Raw genomic sequence first — 21,233 nt, 5'->3', positions numbered from 1 at the left:
GTCCTTGAAAAAATTATGATGGGTTTGTGAATTCCTAAAGCTCTTAGCCACTATTTTTGCTCCAGTCTTCTTTGAACTCTGTTCAAAACCACAGAAAAGATAATGTTTGAAAATGTTTTTATTCAAAATTATATCTTTGATTGCATTTAATTATGTATCAGATTTTATCCATCTACTTCTCTGAAAATCACTGTGGAACGGATAGTCAAAAGACAAATGTGAAATGGTTGTTTGGAAACAGTGTATTTTATTTGGTCAGTAACTACTCCAAAGAGAATGTGTTGTCATTATTGCTAGATCAGTGTACTCATCTATGGTTGTTTGCTGAGAATCCAGATTAAAAGCATATTCTTTCCTTAAAAAGTAAATAATCCTACTACTAATTATTACAGCCTTAAATTTCTGACTATTCTGGTTTTCAAAGGGTTTTACTGTTCACCAACTCACAACTACCTTATGGGACATTTTATTGATTAGAAATTTCAAGTTCAGAGGACATAGGTAACTTGCTCAGTTTGTAAATGACAGGTTAGGACTGGTATTGGGGTCTTTGCCATCCTGCCTCCCAGATAGAAACAATAAACCCACATGTCTGTATACAAGACCCTATTCAAAACTGTCACCCATGGCATGAGAGCTCATCAGTTTTGCTAAAGCAGAGGCACAGTCAAGAAACAGCTTGGAAGCTTCAGAGCACAGGATGGAATGAATTATTCCCAATAAAGTGAATGCAACTGCCAGTAAAGTAAATTTGTAACTTTTTCAGTATCCAGGCATGGATCCTCTGTTTGCTCTCACTCATTCAATAAATAAGAGAATGCTTTCTATGTGCTAATGTTTAACCTAATAAAACGTAGGTATTTCTGCCCTGAAATTCATAATCTGGTGGGAAAGAAGAATACCCAAATAAGGAGAAGGAATGGGAGTGTTTAGGGTAATGTTAACTAAGCAAAGAATATGGTGGATGGGATTAAGAAAGTTCCAGGAAGAGTAGCATGTGGGAAAGTCTGTAACCAAATTAGAATGTGGAAAATTTGGGAAGTTAAAAAGAAAAGCAATGTGGCTATAAAGACTAGAATATAGGTGGGAGAGCAGTTCATAAAGAAGCTTGAAAATTCAGGCAACAATTAGGTGGTTTAAATTGTGGGTAAGTTTTAAAACTTTGGAAACTGTTCTGTTGGAAATGGGAAGCTATTGAATGTGAAGAAATGGAGTAACATGATCAGTTTTATTTTTGAAAACAATTACATAATTAATTCTCTTAATACACTAACAAGTAGAGATCTTTTTACTCTCTCAAGTATGAACATATTCTAATCTGGAAGTCAGTATTATCTTTCAGTTTTAAAACACTAAACATATTCCTTCCCCAGCTATTAGGTGTTATCCCTCTTGAGGGATATAGGACTTATCAAATCATATGTATGTGGAATTAATAATTGGGCATAAAAAGTAAGTTACCTAAGGAAGTTATAAGGAGCTAGACATTAATTTCAGCACAAGGGTTTAGCTTAGGAATTGATGTTAATGGTATTCTCCTTCTAGAAAAAAATGCCATAGTTAGTCTTTGTTGACTCTCTATAAATAAAACTTTCAGTTAGTTCCAAAACCTGAATTAAGAATGCTTCATCAACAGCAGGTTCAGAGGACTAATGTAATACTTTTATTGATTTGTTGTAGGATCTAGTTAAACACATTTTAATACTAAAATAAATATTGGCCTACGTCAGTTCCTTAATGTTGTTTGACAGTCTGTAGGCTGGGAATTACAGGAATGAATTTATAATAATAGTTATTTATCCTGATCTTGTTTCTCATTGCCTTTGGATTGCAGTTTATAGACAAATCTCAATTACATTCCCTGCCTCTGGAAGGAAGAAGGAATTGTGACTAGGTTAGAACTTTAAGTGGGTTATTTTGAAGCTTTGAAAGAAACAGAGGGAACCTTTTTCTTATGTGTTCACAACATTGATCAAATCTTTATTCTCCTTCATTCTCAATCTTTCTGTAACCCTGGATGGTAAATTTTTAGGAACATATATCTTATTACTTCACTTAGTACCTATAATAATCACTTAACGTGTAGTATTCTTAAAATTGATTCACATCAGCATTTAACGTAGCATTAAACAACATAATCTTTTTGACTGTTAACACATTAGATGCAAGGTCCAACTCTGAGTGGTCTCAGTGTTCTTCCAGGACCTAAAAGAGTTTTGTATATGCAAAATACTCAGCACAACATAAATACTCATTGAATGAATGATTGCTTACTCATAGCTGTTCTCTTGTTTAGTTGTACATTACCTGTGGCCCACCTTTGTGAGTTATTATGGTTTGGTACAGGGCCCAGTATTCATTTATTCAAATATTCCTAGAAAACTTATATGCCAGGCATTGTACAAACTGCTCACAATATATGGGGGAGACAGATGAATGAACAAAAACCAACAGGAGGCTGAATTTTGGAGTGTGACATTATTATTATCTTCCGGATATAAACATTCCCAAAGCTGCACTAGTGTTTTCAAGGCTGGAAAGGTTTTGCTTGCTAAAATTAAACAAGACAGCTTTCTTCCAGTTTGCATGAAGAAGTAATTCCTTTGTCTTTTCATCCATAAAACTTTCTTAAACAGTTGCAACTTCTGATAATACTGGCAGGTAACATAATAAATCAGTAGCAACCTAATATCCATACAAGAACTTAGAACTAACCATCTTTAATTTGAGATCATTAGCTTAAACTCTGCTTTTATTTGTATACTTGTGTGTGTGTGTGTGTGTATATATATATATATATATATATACACACACACACACACACACACACACATATACTTCAAACATACATATGTACATATAGGCATATAAGTTTTATTAAAATTACTTCTAATTCATAGGTTGGATTAAATAGGTAGCTAACGTTTTCTAAAGAACATTGTGTCCTCCCACTGGAACATAACAATCATATTCTAATCCAGTTTGTTAGCAGTTTGGTCATAGTTGTCTTTTCGACCCTGACCTCCTGGGAATGCTACTCCACCATCTCTGTAGATCATATTTGATCCTTCAAAAGACAATGGATTTTGTAAACACCCATACTGTACCAGAAATAAAAATTATTCTCAACCTTTATTCCTTCATTGTGCTCTAATCTATAAAAGTAAATGTGCTACCTTATTAAAGTAGTTTGAATAAAATGCTAGCTTATAGTTTATTATATACAGAAAACAGATTTTTAATTTGGGTTGAAAAAGGCAAAGTACAGTTTTTCTTACAATAGCAGAAATAGAGACAGGTTTTCATTACTTCAAAGATCTTTGCATTCATCTTGTATGAACAGTAATAGTATAATGACCAACAAGTGCTGTAGAGTTCTCTGAGAGCACTTGGGTCTTGTTGAATCATCCTGGAAGTAGTTGAGCAGGATAATTTTAGAGACCCTTGTTCTTGTCTTTTCATTTGACTAACTCATTGAAGATGAGTCCATTTACTTTTAATAATTCCCCAGTGTACTCAATATGTAGAAATGAGATGAGCTTGCTTCTTCTTATTTAACATTCATTCAACAAATGTTCTTTGAACTTCTTCAGATTGCAAGCACTGAGCTGATCTCCAAATGTTAAGAAGTAAACATTTGCATAGCACATTGCCCCAGACATGTTTTAAGTACTTGACGTTATATTATCTCTTTGAACAACCATGTGAGGTAGACACTATTATCTTCTTCGTCAATTTACAGATGGATATGAGGCACAGGAGAGTTCTGGAGCTGGCCCAAGGTTAATTGGCTAGTAAGTGTGAGGAGATGGGGATGAGAACCAAGCATTCTGGTTCAGAGGCAGCTCCCACCCACTCTGCTGTCCTATATTGCTTTTTTCCTCATGCCTTTGCCTTTTATGAGCTGCTTTCATCTTTGCTTTATGCTGGTCTCCTTTTATACTAGCATGAGCATTTGAGGTTCAATTTGTAGTGTTTGCAGTTAATTGATAGCTGATGAGTGTTCTAACCCTTATTATCTGTTTGAGTGCCTGATACCTAAAAATGGTTGATATTTGTGTGTTGAATGCGTGATTATTGACAACCAGGAGAATTTTAGGTGTGATGTTAAGATAATTTGACATTATTTTGGTTCTTCCTCTGAGTAACAGTGAAGAAAAATGCTGATGACTAAATATTTTATAGTATATAGTCAATGGAAACCAAGCATATGTGTTTGCACCTGAACTCTGAGGTCACACACATGTTACATATATGCATTTATACATTTATATTGTATAGAGAACAAACAAAGGAATTTCCCTTTTAGCATCAACATTTCCTCAATAGATGTGTTGCTAATTGGTACCACCTTTCCTGCTGTAATCTGCTTTTCTCCCCTCATGCTTTGTCTTCTTGTGTGTCACCCCCTAGTCTGATTGAAAGTACTGCACAAGCCTGCCTGCCATGGGCTGTCGGGATGTCCACGCAGCCACAGTCCTCTCCTTTCTATGTGGGATCGCCTCAGTATCGGGCCTCTTTGCAGGGACTCTGCTTCCCAACTGGAGAAAATTACGACTGATTACATTCAACAGAAATGAGAAGAACCTGACTGTTTACACAGGCCTGTGGGTGAAATGTGCCCGGTACGACGGAAGCAGTGACTGCCTGATGTACGACCCTACATGGTACTCATCAGTTGACCAGTTGGACTTGCGTGTCCTCCAGTTTGCCCTGCCCCTCAGCATCCTGATTGCAATGGGTGCCTTGCTGCTCTGCCTGATTGGAATGTGTAATACAGCCTTTAGGTCCTCTGTGCCTAACATCAAACTGGCCAAGTGTCTGGTCAATAGTGCAGGCTGCCACCTGGTGGCTGGGCTGCTGTTTTTTATGGCAGGTAATGTGAGCCTCTCTCCATCCATCTGGGTCATCTTTTATAACATCCATCTGAACAAGAAGTTTGAGCCAGTCTTTACATTTGACTATGCGGTATATGTCACCATCGCTAGTGCTGGAGGTCTTTTTATGACTTCCCTTCTACTGTTCATTTGGTATTGTGCATGCAAATCTTTGCCTTCTCCTTTCTGGCAGCCATTGTACTCCCATCCTCCCAGTATGCACACTTACTCCCAGCCCTATTCAGCTCAGTCCCGCCTCTCTGCCATTGAAATTGACATTCCAGTAGTTTCACACACTACCTAATGGGGATATAGGTAATTGTTTAAAAAAATAAACTTGTTGTAGCCTCACATTCTCCCCATGTAAAGAGCTATATATACATTTTCCTGTGTTCCTAACCAGTCAATGAAGCCAAATTTGTGTGTCCTGCTAGAATGAAGTGCTGCTAGTTTTTATGAGGAGTAAATTACGTTATTTTAAGTGAGAAACATTCCTTTTATCTTGCTTCTTATACTGGAAGGGTTTTTAACCTCCTTGTTGATATCTGACCAATAATTTAAGTGGAAAGGACTTGTGTCACAACTGAGGTGATTTAGAACAACATGGTAAAGATGATGACTAAGAGAAGCTGTTTTATTCAATCTTTCTGAGTATTTCAGATTGTATGGTGTCCTTTTTCTATAAAGCTTAAACTGGAAAAAGAAAGGCAATTTCATATATAAGAAATTTCCTTCAAATAGGGTAATATTTTGACAGTAGTCAATAATTTACCAGTTTAAGGCTTTAACTTTTCTTTGGGGGCTAATTGTACTGAATAGTCTTGTTGTGATAAAGATTATTTTCTTTTGTGAATTCCTTATCTTCTACCTCATACCAATGTTTGAAAGCAAAATGGATTTTAAGTGATTTCATAGTAAAACTAACATTTTAAATATCTGTTAGTTACAGATAACATTTAACAATTTTTAAAGTTAATGATTCCATAAATTGCTGAAGTTAAAATGTGACATGTGACAGGTTGGTGCTTTCTCTGAGGCAAAAAAAAAAAAAAAAAAAAAAACCACCCTTTTTTCCACATACCATCCAACAAGAAGTACTCATTACCACGTATAATCAGTCTCCAAAGGGAAAGAAAAATAAAAAGGTTGTTCAAACCCAGTGATTTTTTCTCTTGAAGACAAAAATGGTAGGGGGCATGAGTCTGTTCTTCAGCACAATATTAGAGATTCACTCACTGATTGCTGTTTGAGTAATGGGGTGAAGTAAAGGATGGCTTTTCTGTGACCACATTCACCCTTGATTCATTTCCTGCCCCCATCAATGATTATTTCCTTGAGCGTATATCTCTGCCTAACACTTTAGTAGGTGCCTTAGAAGATACATGAAAATAGGAGATCTGGTCCCATCCATGAAGAAATTTTAATCTAATAGAAAAGATCAAACTGTTACCTGACAATTTGGGAACAGTCTGACTTCTTTAGCAGGTGGCCTTAACTTCTCAGTCATTGATCCAGGAATATATATATTTCACCCAGAGATGAGACTTCCTGACAGACAAGTTGTACACTACCAGCAAGTCCCAAACTCTGGAAATTTGCTTTATTTCAATTCATTGAATACTTAGGGCACCTACATTATCCTACATGCTGTAATAACACTGTATCAAATTCTTGAGAATGGGCAAAAGTTGTAGAGAACTTTAAGTTGTACCTTTCCACCTCTGAAAGTATGATGATGTATTAAGGAGGGACATGTTTTAAAAATCTCCTCTGATGTGGTATCAATTAGATGAAACCAGGTTAACACTAAGATAACACTTAGAAATTCAGGGATATTGGGTTTTTAGCCCTATGAACTTGAGCTGCTTATTTAGTTGGTGTGATTTGCTACATATTAGCATTATGTTTGCAAGGATTTTATTAACTATTAAAGATTTTACAAACAGCTAGTTATATGGTAAACAGATTATTATGCCTCTTTTACAAATCTAAGAGTATGGTTCTGATATTTCTAGAGATATATATAGAGAGAGAGACAGAATTTTTTTCCTAATTCAAATACTACTTTATGTACATAGAAATAAATCCGTTTGTGTAATTTTTAAATGGCATCAGTAGAAAGCATGCAAGGCTTTGGTTTTTAAATTGTGGCTTCTGATTTATCTCAGTTCTCATTCTTTTCATTCTTCTCAGTTGTAGCTGATCTTGATCATTCCAAGAACAATGGTAGGTGGAATTTTGAGATTAATATTAATTTTCCCTCTTTGCTAATTAATTTCAGTCCTTCATCTCACTAAATTTTGGTTCATAAGAATCAAGAATTCCATCACCCCTTGGTCTTTGTGTAAACAATGTTAAAGAAAAGTAGGCTAGATAGTTTTTAGTTCCTGGAATTATAACTATAAACATTGAGAATCCTTTGGCTTCATAATCTGTTGTCACAGTAAGTATTTAATTATGGATTCACTTGGCAAAAGAAACAGCTGTTTCCTTATTGTCTTTTTAGTGTTTCAGATTTGCTATTTTTTAAATCCATCAAAGGAAAGCAAGTATTTATAGTTCGTTTAGTCACTCTTGAGCATTCATCAGGCTATCATTGTAAAGGGGGAATAATTTGTTGTTAAAGGCCTTTTACAGAAACCAACTTGGATAATAACCTTAAATGTTAGTGTGGTGCACCAGATTTGGTTTATCCAGCCATGGAAGAAAAACAAATCAAGAACCTGAGTTTACTTGTATATATATGCTACAATGAATAGTATGTTTGCTGTAAACTGCAAGGTAAAACCTCAATAAAAGTGTACTGTACTTCTTGATGTTTATTAAAAATGTATTTTTACAAGTTTCTGCTTCTTTTCTTGGTGGTTTTAAATGAAATATTTTGAGAAATGTTTCTCAAGTATACATAAATTTACAAAGACACAGTCCTATTTAAAGCTTTATAGAATAGAAACTAGAAAGGTATTGAAAAGCATGGAATTATTATTCCAGAAGTATCAAGACCCTTTATACAAGGGAGCCATCGTGGACACAATTTTTCCCAACTCCTACAAAAGCTTTAGATAACTACAGCCCTGGCCAACGCCTAATTCAACCTAATTGAGAGACCCAATCTTGAAGAATAGGTGTTTCTATGTTATGATGTATTTTGAGTTTTCCTTGTTGCATATCAGAAAAGATCTTTCAGAGAGTACTGAATATTTATTGCCAAATGAAGTGAAGCAGCATAATCTGAAGTAGAGGGAGAAGAAAGATCTGAGCTGAGACTGGAAGCAGAGTTCTAATTTTGGTCAGATATGAGTGGCTGCTCGTGTTAGCCGCGCAATAAACTGAACACTGATCAGACATGGAGTTCAGAAGTTAATTTGCAGTCAGCCTGGTTTACACCATGTTTATGTTGTCTTACAGTTACCAAGAATAAACCATTCCTATTTTTAAAATTCATCGTTTGTTTTTATCTAACTAGCCAGTTCCATCTGGGGCCCAGTTTCATCTCTTTAAGAAGAGAGTACAGTGGATAGTTTCCCAAAGTGGAATAGGAAATAATTCATGCTAAGACTCATTAGCAGTTGAGTTGACAAGCTTCCCTCTGATAAGACAAAGATCAAGATAAAAGCCTGCGGTGTTGGTTGTGACATAAGGGTTGGGAGAAGGAAAACAAATTGTACTTCACTGTACATTTTAGTACAGTGAATTTAATCTGATTGTTTTCCTAACACTTGACCAGATCTGATGACTTCAGACTCCAAGAGGGGATGCTGAACTCCTCAACTGGGAGATTCATGGAAAAAAATCTGACCCAAGTGAAGAAACAGTTCCCCCTAGACTTTATGTGCTTCTCTACCCTCTAAGCTTGTATGGTTAGGCACTAAGGTTCAAAACATCATAAGTGCTAAAATGGAGTTAGGAAAGGCCTAAATTTTCCACCAGGTGGAACCACAGTGCCAGCGATCTTAAATGTGATAGAACAGAACAGAAATTAAAGTCCTAATGCCTTGTAGTAAATGAGGATTCTCTATATCTCGTCTTGAGTCAAGTGAAATTCTGTACCCTTACAAGTGATACAGAGAAAGGATGTTGAACACAAATTCACTTTATTCAGAGAACCCAGGTATGCATTAAGGAAACAAATAAAACTTCAATTTTGGTTACATTATTAGATTTAATCAGATGTTTCAAAGAAAAATGGCAAAGAAGAAAGATGTCTTATTTTTAACCTAAAACCCCATCATTATCTGTCACCTATCAAGACACTGACGCCTTGTTTTTCTGTTTATCTATTTGTTTTTGTTTCCACAAATGAATCCGAAATCTGTTAGAAGCAAAGGCACTCAGACTTCCAAGAGAAAGTAGCAGTGTTTCCACAGGGCATCGACATGAATCATAGCAAGAACAAATAGAAGTATCTCCTACAGAGTCTCCAAAATCCCACTGTATCTGCCTTTGGGAACATGGTGGTAGGACAAGCTTCATGAGCGTGATACTTGTACAGTGATACAGGATCCTGCACTCAGAAGGGCTCTACCCTTGGTTTAATATTCTGTGGTTGCTGCCTTAAAATTATTAACGTTTTGAACAAGGGGCTCTGAGTGCACTTTAATTTTGCCCAGGGCCCCACAAGTTATGTAGCCTGTCTTACATGAGGACATTCTGGGGAAGACAGACACCAGCTTTGGAGGCAGGCTGTTTTAGATTCTGTCTAAACTGCCTCCTTACTTGGTATGCAATAGGAAGGTTACTTCTACTCTGGACTTCAGATTTTCATCTGCAACAAGGACAGTAACAGTTACCTCCTAGAGTTGTTATTGTGAGGATTAGACACTGTTGTGAAGGAATATAAGTAAAGAACCTAATACAGTATACCCAATTATATTACAAATATTATTCATAAAAGCTAATTCTGTATATTATTAACATCAACCCCAGTTGATGTTAGTGCTGTTCATAAAAACAAGTATCTTTAGAAAGACAGATCTCCATTTTATAGGGAGGTACTGACTTACATTGTCACTACCATCACTTTTGCCAGGATCTTCATGGCTTCTAACTACTGCAGCTGCAGCTATAATAAAAACAAAGAAAATTAACAGTCCTCTTAATTGTCAGCTACTTCTTGTAATGCAGTTTTTTTTTCATGATTCCATACTAAAAACAAGGAAGTCAATGAGTTTCCCTGATGCTGTAAGGAGGTATGAAGCTGAATAGACTATGAAATTTTATATTTATATGAAGATATACTATATAAGGATATATGTATATACACATATACATATATCCTTTATAATAGCTTAGGACAAAGGATTTTTTCCACTATTCCTATTATCAAAGCAGTGCCGCAGTCTGGCTGGGCACAAATCACGAGCCACTGAAGCAGGAACAAACTTTATTTCTGAACTCCACCAGCACACTCCACACACGCTCCCCGGGAATCCTCGCAAACGCCACGCGGCTCCTCCAGGAACCAGCAACCAAAATTATCCCTCCTCCGGCACTTCCCCAACCAATGGGAACTCTCCGGGAATCCCCTCGAGAGCTCAAGCGGAACTCAACGGGAACTCCACCAGAACTCAAAAGTCATCATCTTAATGGCTCGCTAGCGTCACCTCTCAACCACTACTTCTGGCAAAAATGCCATGCGTCATCTCGACTCGGCTGTGGCCCTCAACATCTCCCCACTTCTGTTTAATTAAACAACAAGCAATGTGGCTTAGGGACCGTGTCTGTTAGGCTGTCCAATACTACATATGGTCCTTACCTGTCATCGGATGAACTGACCTCAAGGTGTCAGCCTCCTGTCTTAGGTTAGTACCACTGCAATTGGATCATACCCGTCACTGACTACCGGTCCAGCATACAGTCTTACTTGTGGATAGGCCTTTGCATCAGTGGGGGGGGTGAGGTTCTTTGCCTCACCTCTGTTGGCCCCCAAATTTGGCCTTTGCACCAGTGTGGGGGGGTGAGGTTCTTTGCGTCACCTCTGTTGGCCCCCAAATTTTAGACCATCACTAGCAGAAGGGAGAAGGATGCAAAATGCCATGACACCAAGCCAAATGATGGCTCTTTTTGGAAAAGTTGTACCACTGATGACACCATCTGCAAAGATACGCCAGCACTACCACAATTCGCTGCATCAACAGATAGTTCACAATGCATACAAGTGATACATAGTCCAGGCAAGTTCTGCAAGCAGTTCAAAGCAGAGAAATCCATCAATATGTCCATTTCCTCCCAAAGTAAATCAACTCCTTGATTGAGCATTACTTGTTGAGTTATTATTCATTGATGCATCAGTTTATACAGTTTGTTGTGATAATTATCGAAGAAGCTGTAGTTTGGTTTTATCTTTGTCTTCACCGGCACTGGGATGAAGATAGGAATTCTGGCAACGATGGCTAAAAAAAAGTTATGTAACATTCCAACAGGTACTAAGAAAACAATTTTCTGAACAGTTTACATTATCCTGAACAGAATTATTAAATATAATGAAAAGGAAAGGTAAAAGTAAACAAACAGATCTGTTAACCACCTTTAAAAACAATCTTCAACAGCTGTTTACCTGATTTAAATTAAACCATTTAAATCACGTGAATAAAAAAAAATTCGGATCCATGTTTTCATGAGCGCTCCTCATATATGATATATGGACATACGCACATACAGACATACAACACAAAACACAAGTGTGCACACATAACATACAACACATGAGACAATAGTAAAGGCCTTGTAGCTTTACACAGGTGAAATCTCCATTGCAATGTTTAAAAACTCCACAGTCAAAAAATAAAACTGATCAGAAAAACATTAACCTAGGTCTGTATGAGCTCAAAAAATAAAATAGAACTTTATGATGTGGGAAAAGGCAATAATAAAATAGATATTGAAAAAAGACATCCTGGTTACCACCTGGGTTTGACTCTTTTTTGGATATCCCATCCTTTTTTCTGTAACTTGCATAATGGGTCTGAAGGTATTCCCACAAGCAAGCCTCAAGGTTTTTTTTACATTTGAAATAGGCCTTAATGGTGTTCATTATTCATTAGCCTCTAGGTGTGGTAAAATCACTGTCACAGATGCAAGAATAGCCAAGCTAGAACTCTGGATATCAGCTGTTATGGATTTGAGTCAAATAATCTTCTTTTTGGTCTATAGAAATCGCTTTGGTTAGTCTCTCTGGAATCCAAATTGACTGCTGTTCTCCCTGTGGAAACACACAAACAGAACCCCGACTCCAGACAATCACCTTTCCATTGTCCTGTTAGAATATCCTTCCAAAGTACCTTAGGCTTATGTACATTTTTTGGACACATATGCCTTTCTGCAGCACTAAGCCCTGATGAATCCAAATTTAAAAAGTTTAGAGTAAAAAGGGTTATTTTAAGTTTATCTTCGGGGGATATATACCCCTTTCCAATTCCCTCTTTTTGTTTTAATAAGTACAGTTTAATAGTTTGATGAGCTCTTTCAACTATGCCTTGTCCCTGAAGATTGTATGGGATTCCTGTTATATGAGTAACGCCAAATGATAAGCAAAATTGTTTAAAAGAGGTAGAGGTATAACCAGGACCATTATCCGTTTTTAACTGTTTTGGAACACCCACAGTGGCAAAATTTTGTAAGCAATGAGCTATAATATCTTTAGTTTTTTCTCCAGCATGAAGGGAGCCCATCAAAAATCCGAAAGAAGTATCAACTGTAACATGCAAATATTTTAATTTTCCAAATTCTGGCAAGTGTGTGACGTCCATCTGCCAAATATGGTTAGGTATCAGTCCTCTAGGATTGATTCCAAGATTAACTTGTGGTGACACTACTAAAATGGCGGCGAATAGAGTGCATCACCCCCGTGTACTGCGTCACGGTGCAGGTGAATAACGAGTTAGAACGACCAAAAGCTATCTTGTTAGGCATTTCCAGCAAAATTGGGGTGCACCGTAACCTAGAGGAAGGATTTCCATCACCGAGGACCGGTTACTGGGTCTCAATCGCGAGGGAACTGTGCGACCGGAGATCCAGGCTGATTGATCCGTGGCCCGCCCTGCAGCTAGAGACGGCGGGGCGCTGAGAAATAATCCTAGAAAACTTCCCAGATATGAAAGATGGAATGGATTGCCAAATCCTGGAAGCTTACAGGACCCCAAACATTCAAAACCGTAATAGACCAACTCCAAGACACATAATTATGAAGATATCCAACATACAGAACAAGGAGAGAATATTAAAAGCTACGAGAGAAAGGAGGCAGATTACATTCAGGGGTAAACCAATTAGGTTAATGGCTGATTTTTTCATCACAGACGTTGAAAGCGAGAAGATCCTGGAACAACGTATTTCAAACGCTAAAAAATAATGGATTCCAACCAGGAATACTGTATCCAGCAAAATTAAGCTTCAGATTTGACAATGAAATTAAAATATTTCATGATAAACAAAACTTAAAAGAATTTGCAGCCAGAAAACCAGCACTGCAAGGCATCTTGAGCAAAACACTACAAGAAGAGGAATTGAAAAACAGCACCCAAAACTAACAGTGAGAGGTAACTCATTAAAGGGAAGGGAAAAAAATAACCAAAAAGGAAAAACTAGCCATATTAAAATAAATAAACAAGCATGACGGGAAGTACTAACCATATATCAATAATAACCTTAAATGTTAATGGCTTAAATTCACCAATCAAGAGACATAGGCTAGTAACCTGGATTAAAAAAAACAAATCCAACAATATGCTGCCTTCAGGAGACTCATATGATAGGAAAAGACATACACAGGCTGAAGGTGAAAGGTTGGGAAAAATCATACCACTCACATGGTCCTCGGAAGCAAGCAGGAGTGGCCATACTCATATCGAATAAAATCAACTTCAAACCTAAGTTAATCAAAAGGGATAAAGAAGGACACTACATACTGTTAAAAGGAACCATCCACCAACAAGACATAACAATTATAAATATGTATGCACCAAACAATGGTGCTGTGACGTTCATAAAACAAACTCTCCTCAAGTTCAAGAGTCAAATAGACCACAACACAATAATTATGAGTGACTTCAACACACCGCTCTCTCCATTGGACAGATCCACCAGACAAAAGCTGAATAAAGAAACTATAGAACTCAATAACACAATCAAAAACCTAGACTTAACCGACATATATAGAATATATCAACCATCATCAAGTGGATACACGTTCTTGTCAGCAGCACATGGATCCTTATGCCATAGGGCAACTCTTAGTAAATATAAAGGTGTGGAGATAATACCATGCATCTTATCTGATCATAATGGAATGAAACTGGAAATCAATGATAAAAGAAGGAAGGAAAAATCCTGCATCACCTGGAAAATGAACAATATGTTACTGAATGATCAATGGGTTATAGAAGACATAAAGGAGGAAATCAAAAAATTCTTGGAGATAAATGAAAATACAGACACAACATATCGGAATCTATGGGACACAATGAAAGCAGTTTTAAGAGGGAAATTCATTTCCTGGAGTTCATTCCTCAAAAAAAGAAAAAAACCAACAAATAAATGAACTCACACTTCATCTCAAAACCCTAGAAAAAGAAGAGCAAAACAACAGCAAATGTAGTAGAAGGCAAGAAATAATTACAATCAGAGCGGAAATCAATGAAATTGAAACCAAAAAAACATTGAAAAAATTGATAAAACTAAAAGTTGGTTCTTTGAAAAAATAAATAAGATCGACAGACCCTTAGCCATGCTAACGAAGAGAAGAAGAGAGAGAGCTCAAATTACTAACATACGGATGAAAAAGGCAATATCACAACGGACACTACAGAAATACAGAAGATAATTAGAAATTATTTTGAAACCCTATATTCCAATAAAATAGAAGATAGCGGAGATATCAATAAATTTCTTAAGTCATATGATTTGCCCAGATTGAGTCAGGAAGATACATACAATTTAAACAGACCAATAACAAAGGAGGAAATATAAGAAGCCATCAAAAGACTACCAACCAAGAAAAGCCCTGGACTGGATGGATATACAGCAGAGTTTTACAAAACCTTCAAAGAAGAATTAATACCAATACTTTTCAAGTTATTTCAAGAAATAGAAAAAGAAGGAGCTCTTCCAAATTCATTCTATGAGGCCAATATCACCCTGATCCCGAAACCAGACAAAGACACTTCAAAGAAAGAAAACTACAGACCAATATCTCTAATGAACTTAGATGCAAAAATCCTCAATAAAATCCTGGCGAATCGAATACAAAAGCACATCAAAAAAATTGTGCACCATGATCAAGTAGGATTCATCCCCGGGATGCAAGGCTGGTTCAATATACGGAAATCAATAAATGTTATTCACCACATCAATAGACTTAACCATAAGAACCACATGATCATCTCAATAGATGCAGAAAAAGCATTCGACAAAGTTCAGCATCCCTTTATGTTCAAAACACTAGAAAAACTAGGGATAACAGGAACTTACCTCAACATTGTAAAAGCTATATATGCTAAGCCTCAGGCTAGCATCATTCTGAATGGAGAAAAACTGAAGGCATTCCCTCTAAAATCTGGAACAAGACAGGGATGCCCTCTCTCACCACTTCTATTCAATTTAGTCCTCGAAATGCTAGCCAGAGCAATTAGACAAAAGAAATTAAAGGCATAAAAATAGGAAAAGAAGAACTTAAATTATCACTATATGCGGATGATATGATAATACATCTAACAGACCCAAAAGGGTCTACAAAGAAACTACTAGAGCTAATAAGTGAATTTAGCAAAGTGGCAGGATATAAAATCAACACGCATAAATCTAAGGCATTCCTGTATATCAGCGACAAATCTGCTGAAATGGAAATGAGGACAACCACCCCATTCACAATATCCTCAAAAAAAATAAAATACTTGGGAATCAACCTAACAAAAGAGGTGAAAGATTTATACAATGAAAACTACAGAACCCTAAAGAGAGAAATAGAAGAAGACCTTAGAAGATGGAAAAATATACCCTGTTCATGGATAGGCAGAACTAACATCATCAAAATGGCGATATTACCAAAAGTTCTCTATAGGTTCAATGCAATGCCAATCAAAATCCCAACGGCATTTCTTGTAGAAATAGATAAAGCAATCATGAAATTCATATGGAAAAACAAAAGACACAGAATAGCAAAAGCAATTCTAAGCAGGAAGTGTGAATCAGAAGGTATAGCGATACCAGATTTCAAACTGTACTACAGAGCAATAGTAACAAAAACGGCATGGTACTGGTACCAAAACAGGCGGGTGGACCAATGGTACAGAATAGAGGACACAGAGACCAATCCACAAAATTACAACTTTCTTATATTTGATAAAGGGGCTAAAAGCATGCAATGGAGGAAGGATAGCATCTTCAACAAATGGTGCTGGGAAAACTGGAAATCCATATGCAACAAAATGAAACTGAATCCCTTTCTCTCGCCATGCACAAAAGTTAACTCAAAATGGATCAAAGAGCTTGATATCAAATCAGAGACTCTGCCCCTGACAGAAGAAAAAGTTGGCTCCGATCTACATATTGTGGGGTCAGGCTCCAAATTCCTTAATAGGACACCCATAGCACAAGAGTTAATAACTAGAATCAACAAATGGGACTTACTCAAACTAAAAAGTTTTTTCTTAGCAAGAGAAACAATAAGAGAGGTAAATAGGGAGCCTCCACCCTGGGAACAAATCTTTACTCCTCACACTTCAGATAGAGCCCTAATATCCAGAGTATACAAAGAACTCAAAAAATTAAACAATAAGATAACAAATAACCCAATCAACAAATGGGCCAAAGACCTGAACAGACACTTCTCAGAGGATGACATACAATCAATCAACAAGTACATGAAAAAATGCTCACCATCTCTAGCAGTCAGAAAAATGCAAATCAAAACCACCCTAAGATACCATCTCACTCCAGTAAGATTAGCAGCCATTATGAAGTCAAACAACAATAATTGCTGGCGAGGATGTGGGGAAAAGTGTACTCTTGTACATTGCTGGTGGGACTGCAAATTGGTGCGGCCAATTTGGAAAGCAGTATGGAGATTCCTGGGAAAGCTGAGAATGGAATCACCATTTGACCCAGCTATTGCCCTTCTCGGACTATTCCCTGAAGACCTTAAAAGAGCGTACTACAGGGATACTGCCACATCGATGTTCATAGCAGCACAATTCACAATAGCTAGACTGTGGAACCAACCCAGATGTCCTTCAATAGATGAATGGATAAAAAAAAAATGTGGCATTTATACACAATGGAGTATTACGCAGCACTAAAAAAATGACAAAATCATGGAATTTGCAGGGAAATGGATGGCTTTAGAGCAGATTATGCCAAGTGAAGCTAGCCAATCCCTAAAAACAAATGCCAAATGTCGTCTTTGATATAATGAGAGCAACTAAGAACAGAGCAGGGAGGAAGAGCAGGAGGAAAAGATCAACTTTAAAGAGAGACATGAGGTGGGAGTGAAAGGGAGAGAAAAGGGAAATTGCATGGAAATGGAAGGAGACCCTCATTGTTATACAAAATTACATATAAGAAGTTATGAGGGGCAAGGGAAAAAAAGACAAGGGAAAGAATTAAATTACAACAGATGGGGTAGAGAGAGAAGATGGGAGGGGAGTGGAGGGGGGATAATAGAGGATAGGAAAGGTAGCAGAATACAACAGTTACTAATATGGCATTATGTAAAAATGTGGATGTGTAATCAATGTGATTCTGCAATCTGTATTTGGGATAAAAATAGGAGCTCATAACCCACTTGAATCGAATGTATGAAATATGATATGTCTAGAGTTTTGTAATGTTTTGAATAATCAATTAAAAAAAGATTAACTTGTGGTTAAAAAGGTCACACAATTTTGACATTGTTTTATTATTTGTCTAGCTTGTTCCTTAGTTATTTTAAAATGCTTTTGTAAAGTATTTGCATTGACATGGAACCTTTTATGAAAATTTGTAGCTTCTTCTAGTGTAGAGAAAATATGTATGTCATGTGTAGTTTTATCTGCTAAATCATTGCCCAAACCAAGGGCTCCAGGCAATCCTGTATGTGCTCGGATATGTCCTATAAAGAATGGATCTTTTCTGTCCCAGATTAGACTTTGTATAGTGGAAAACAAAGAGAAAACAATAGAGGAAGGAGAAATCCTACCAGCATCTTCAAGGGATACTATAGCATTAACTATATACTGACTATCGAAAAATAAATTAAATACAGAATCTTTAAAGATCACAAAAGCTTGTAATGCTGCATTAAGCTCTACCTTTTGAGCTGATTGTTTGGGTACTAAAAATGTAAAAGTTTTATCAGGGTAACTACTGCTGCTGTACCATTATTTGACCCATCAGTGAATATATTTGGAGCATTCATGATAGGTGTTTTTCTTGTCATTTTTGGAAAAATTCCTGGATGTGATGACCAAAAAGGCAATAAAGGATTAGATGGTAAGTGGTTATCAAATGAAACATTAGATTTGCACATGATTATTGCCGAAGTATTTAACTCATTAGCTAACTCATCAATTTGATCCATAGTATATGGAGTAATAATTTTATTGGGAGAAATTCCAAACACTCCCTTTGCTGCTTTTATTCCTTTGAGTATTAATTGTCCTACAGCCTCAGGATACCTATTAAGAATAGTGTTAGGAGAATAAGATAAATGTATCCACAATAATGGACCTTCTTGCCAAATTACTCCTGTAGGAATATTTTTTGTTGGTAGTAGAATAAATAATGAAGGCAAACTTATATCAATTCTTTCCATATGCATATTTTCCATATATGTTTAAACAATTTTTAATGCCTTTCTTGCTTCAGGCGTTAACATTTGAGGTGAATTTGGATCTTATGGACCTTTTAGGATATCAAATAAAGGTCCCAACTCTCCTGTTGGTATGCCTAGATAAGGCCTTATCCAATTTATGTCTCCTAATAACTTTTGAAAGTCATTAAGTGATTTGAGTTGATCTACTCGTATTTGAATTTTTGGTGGACGGACCATGGTTGAGGATAATAGAACTCCTAAATAATTAATTGGAAAATTTAATTGTACTTTATCTATTGCTATCTCTAGATTATAATTTTTTAATAAATTTGTAATTGTGGCATAACATTCTAGCAATGTTTTTTTTCTTTATGTGCTAATAATACATCATCTATATAGTGAAATATTTGTAGTTCAGGATTTTGATTTCTAAGTGGCTGGATTGCTTTGTTAACATAAATTTGACACATAGTTGGGCTGTTAGCCATCCCTTGAGGGAGTACTTTCCATTCATATCTCTGATCAGGACCTTCATGATTCAGTGCAGAGATAGTAAATGCAAAACGTGGGCTATCCTCAGGATGAATTGGAATTGAAAAAAGCAATCTTTAATATCTATAGCTAAAACATACCAGGTTTTTGACAAAGCAGACAATTGAGGAATCCCTGATTGAGCAGGTCCCATAATAACCATCTCATTATTAATGGCTCTTAAATCTTGCAATAATCTCCATTTACCAGATTTCTTTTTAATGACAAAAATGGGAGTATTATAGGGAGATATGGAAGATTGTATATGTCCCTCCGCTAATTGCTGTTTGACCAGGTCATGGGCTGCTTGTATCTTTTCTTTAGTCAGGGGCCACTGATTTTATTGTAAGTAATTTTTATTGTCTCAGCGACCCCTTCTGAAAACCCAATCCATTTCTATCTATTCCTTGATCTATTTGAATTGGTGCTGCTATACCTTGTTCTTGTTCTCCTAATCTTTTTTCTTTCCTAAAACCTTGTCTAGCCCTAATAGTGGGCGCATTTGGATTGATGTTATTTGTTAATGTCAAACCTAATTGGTCTAGGACATCTCGTCCCCATAAATTTATAGGAAGATGATCCAATACATATGGCTGTATAGTTCCTTCACATCCTTCAGGATCCTTCCAATCTAATACCATTGCCCTTCTATGGGGATTAGTCGCCACTCCTAGGCCCCGAAGCGTTTGAGTGGCTTGTTGTAATGGCCAATGTTTTGGCTATTTTTGACGAGATATGATGCTAAGGTCTGCACCTGTATCCAGTAGCCCATTAAATTCATGTCCTTGAATATTTAGATTTAGCATTGGGGGAGAATCTAAATTTAAAGACAGCATAGCCCTATCTACACCTGTGGAGCCTAATCCCCTGGAACCTCTTTCTATAGTACTACTGGAAAATTTATCATGCAGGCTGGGTATTATTAATAACTGTGCTATTCTATCTCCTGGTGAAATTACTGATATACCTCTTGGAGAACTAGCTATAATTTTTATTTCACCTTCATAATCGGGATCAATTACCCCAGGACTTATCATAAGTCCTTTCAGAGTAGAAGAACTGTGTCCTAACAATAAGCCTACTGTTCCTTGGAGAAGAGGTCCTTTTACTCCTGTGGGAATGATTTGAACTCCCATCTCTGGAGTTAGTACTGCTCTGGCGGAGGCGCAGATGTCCAACCCTGCACTCCCTCTGGTTCGCCTGATGAGAGATCTGATGGATAATGTGTCCTTTCACTACCCTGATGGTGTTGCTGGGTTCCTCCATGGTGTTTCTGGGTTCCTCCAGTGCCCCGTATATTTGTGGTTGTGGGCCCTGGAGCATTGATCCCCCTGTCCGTTTTTTGGCAATGGAGCCTGATGCCTTTCTCCACGATATCGTGGGTAAACACCTGGTCCTTGTCCGTTTTTTGATAACGTAATACCCTCTATGGTGGTTTGAGAACGGAATTCATTAGCCCAATGTCTCCTTCTATGGCATCGTGGGCAAATACCTGGTATTCTACCCCTTTGATACCTAGTTTTGTTAAACCCTCCTCCTATGGGGCAATTGCTTTTAAAATGTCCTGTTTGTTCACAATTGTAGCATGTTTTTGGCCTGGCATCTAAAGCCTGTTGTACTGCAGCTGCCAAGACTTGCCCTTGTTCATTAATGTCTCTACATAATTTAATATATGTGTTTAAATCTCCATGTTTCCATGGTCTAATGAGCTCTCTGCACCAACAATTTGCTTGCTCATAAGCCAGTTGTTTTATTAATGGCATTGCTTGTTCTGTATCCCCCAAAACTCTGGTAGCTGTTTGAATAAGCCTATCTACAAAATCAGCGTAAGGTTCATTAGCTCCCTGTATTACCTTAGATAATTGACCTTGTAAATCTCCATGTCCTTGTAAAGTCTTCCATGCCCTAACTGCTTCTGCAGCAATTTGTGAATATATATAGCAGGATCATATTCAATTTGTTGCCGTTGACCCTCATAAGGTCCTTTTCCTAACAACATGTCTAGATTTCTTTGAGGGTAACTGGCTGCTGCATTTCAC

The 21,233-nt window shown here is 36.9% G+C and overlaps 1 protein-coding gene across 6 annotated transcripts in view; it reads left to right on the top strand.

Moving 5' to 3' along the window:
- Positions 1-21,233, top strand: part of Cldn12 (claudin 12) — a 49,328-nt gene that overhangs the window by 1,897 nt on the left and 26,198 nt on the right. The window contains exon 3 of one of the 6 annotated variants that reach the window (XM_046462450.2): positions 4,414-7,719. The exons of the other annotated variants lie outside the window; for them this stretch is intronic. Within the exon in view, the coding sequence (XP_046318406.1) occupies positions 4,447-5,181 (735 nt within the window). The 5' untranslated portion in view covers positions 4,414-4,446 and the 3' untranslated portion in view covers positions 5,182-7,719. Of the gene's footprint in view, positions 1-4,413; positions 7,720-21,233 lie in introns of those variants that run through there. 6 annotated transcript variants of the gene reach the window in all.

This window comes from Marmota monax, unplaced genomic scaffold, assembly GCF_021218885.2.
Source record: "Marmota monax isolate L192 unplaced genomic scaffold, Marmota_monax_Labrador192_F-V1.1 WCK01_AAM20220418_F8-fsc00165, whole genome shotgun sequence".
NCBI lineage: Eukaryota > Metazoa > Chordata > Mammalia > Rodentia > Sciuridae > Marmota > Marmota monax.
Note: the sequence above shows the minus strand (reverse complement) of the source record. Positions and strands in the feature narration are given on the sequence as shown.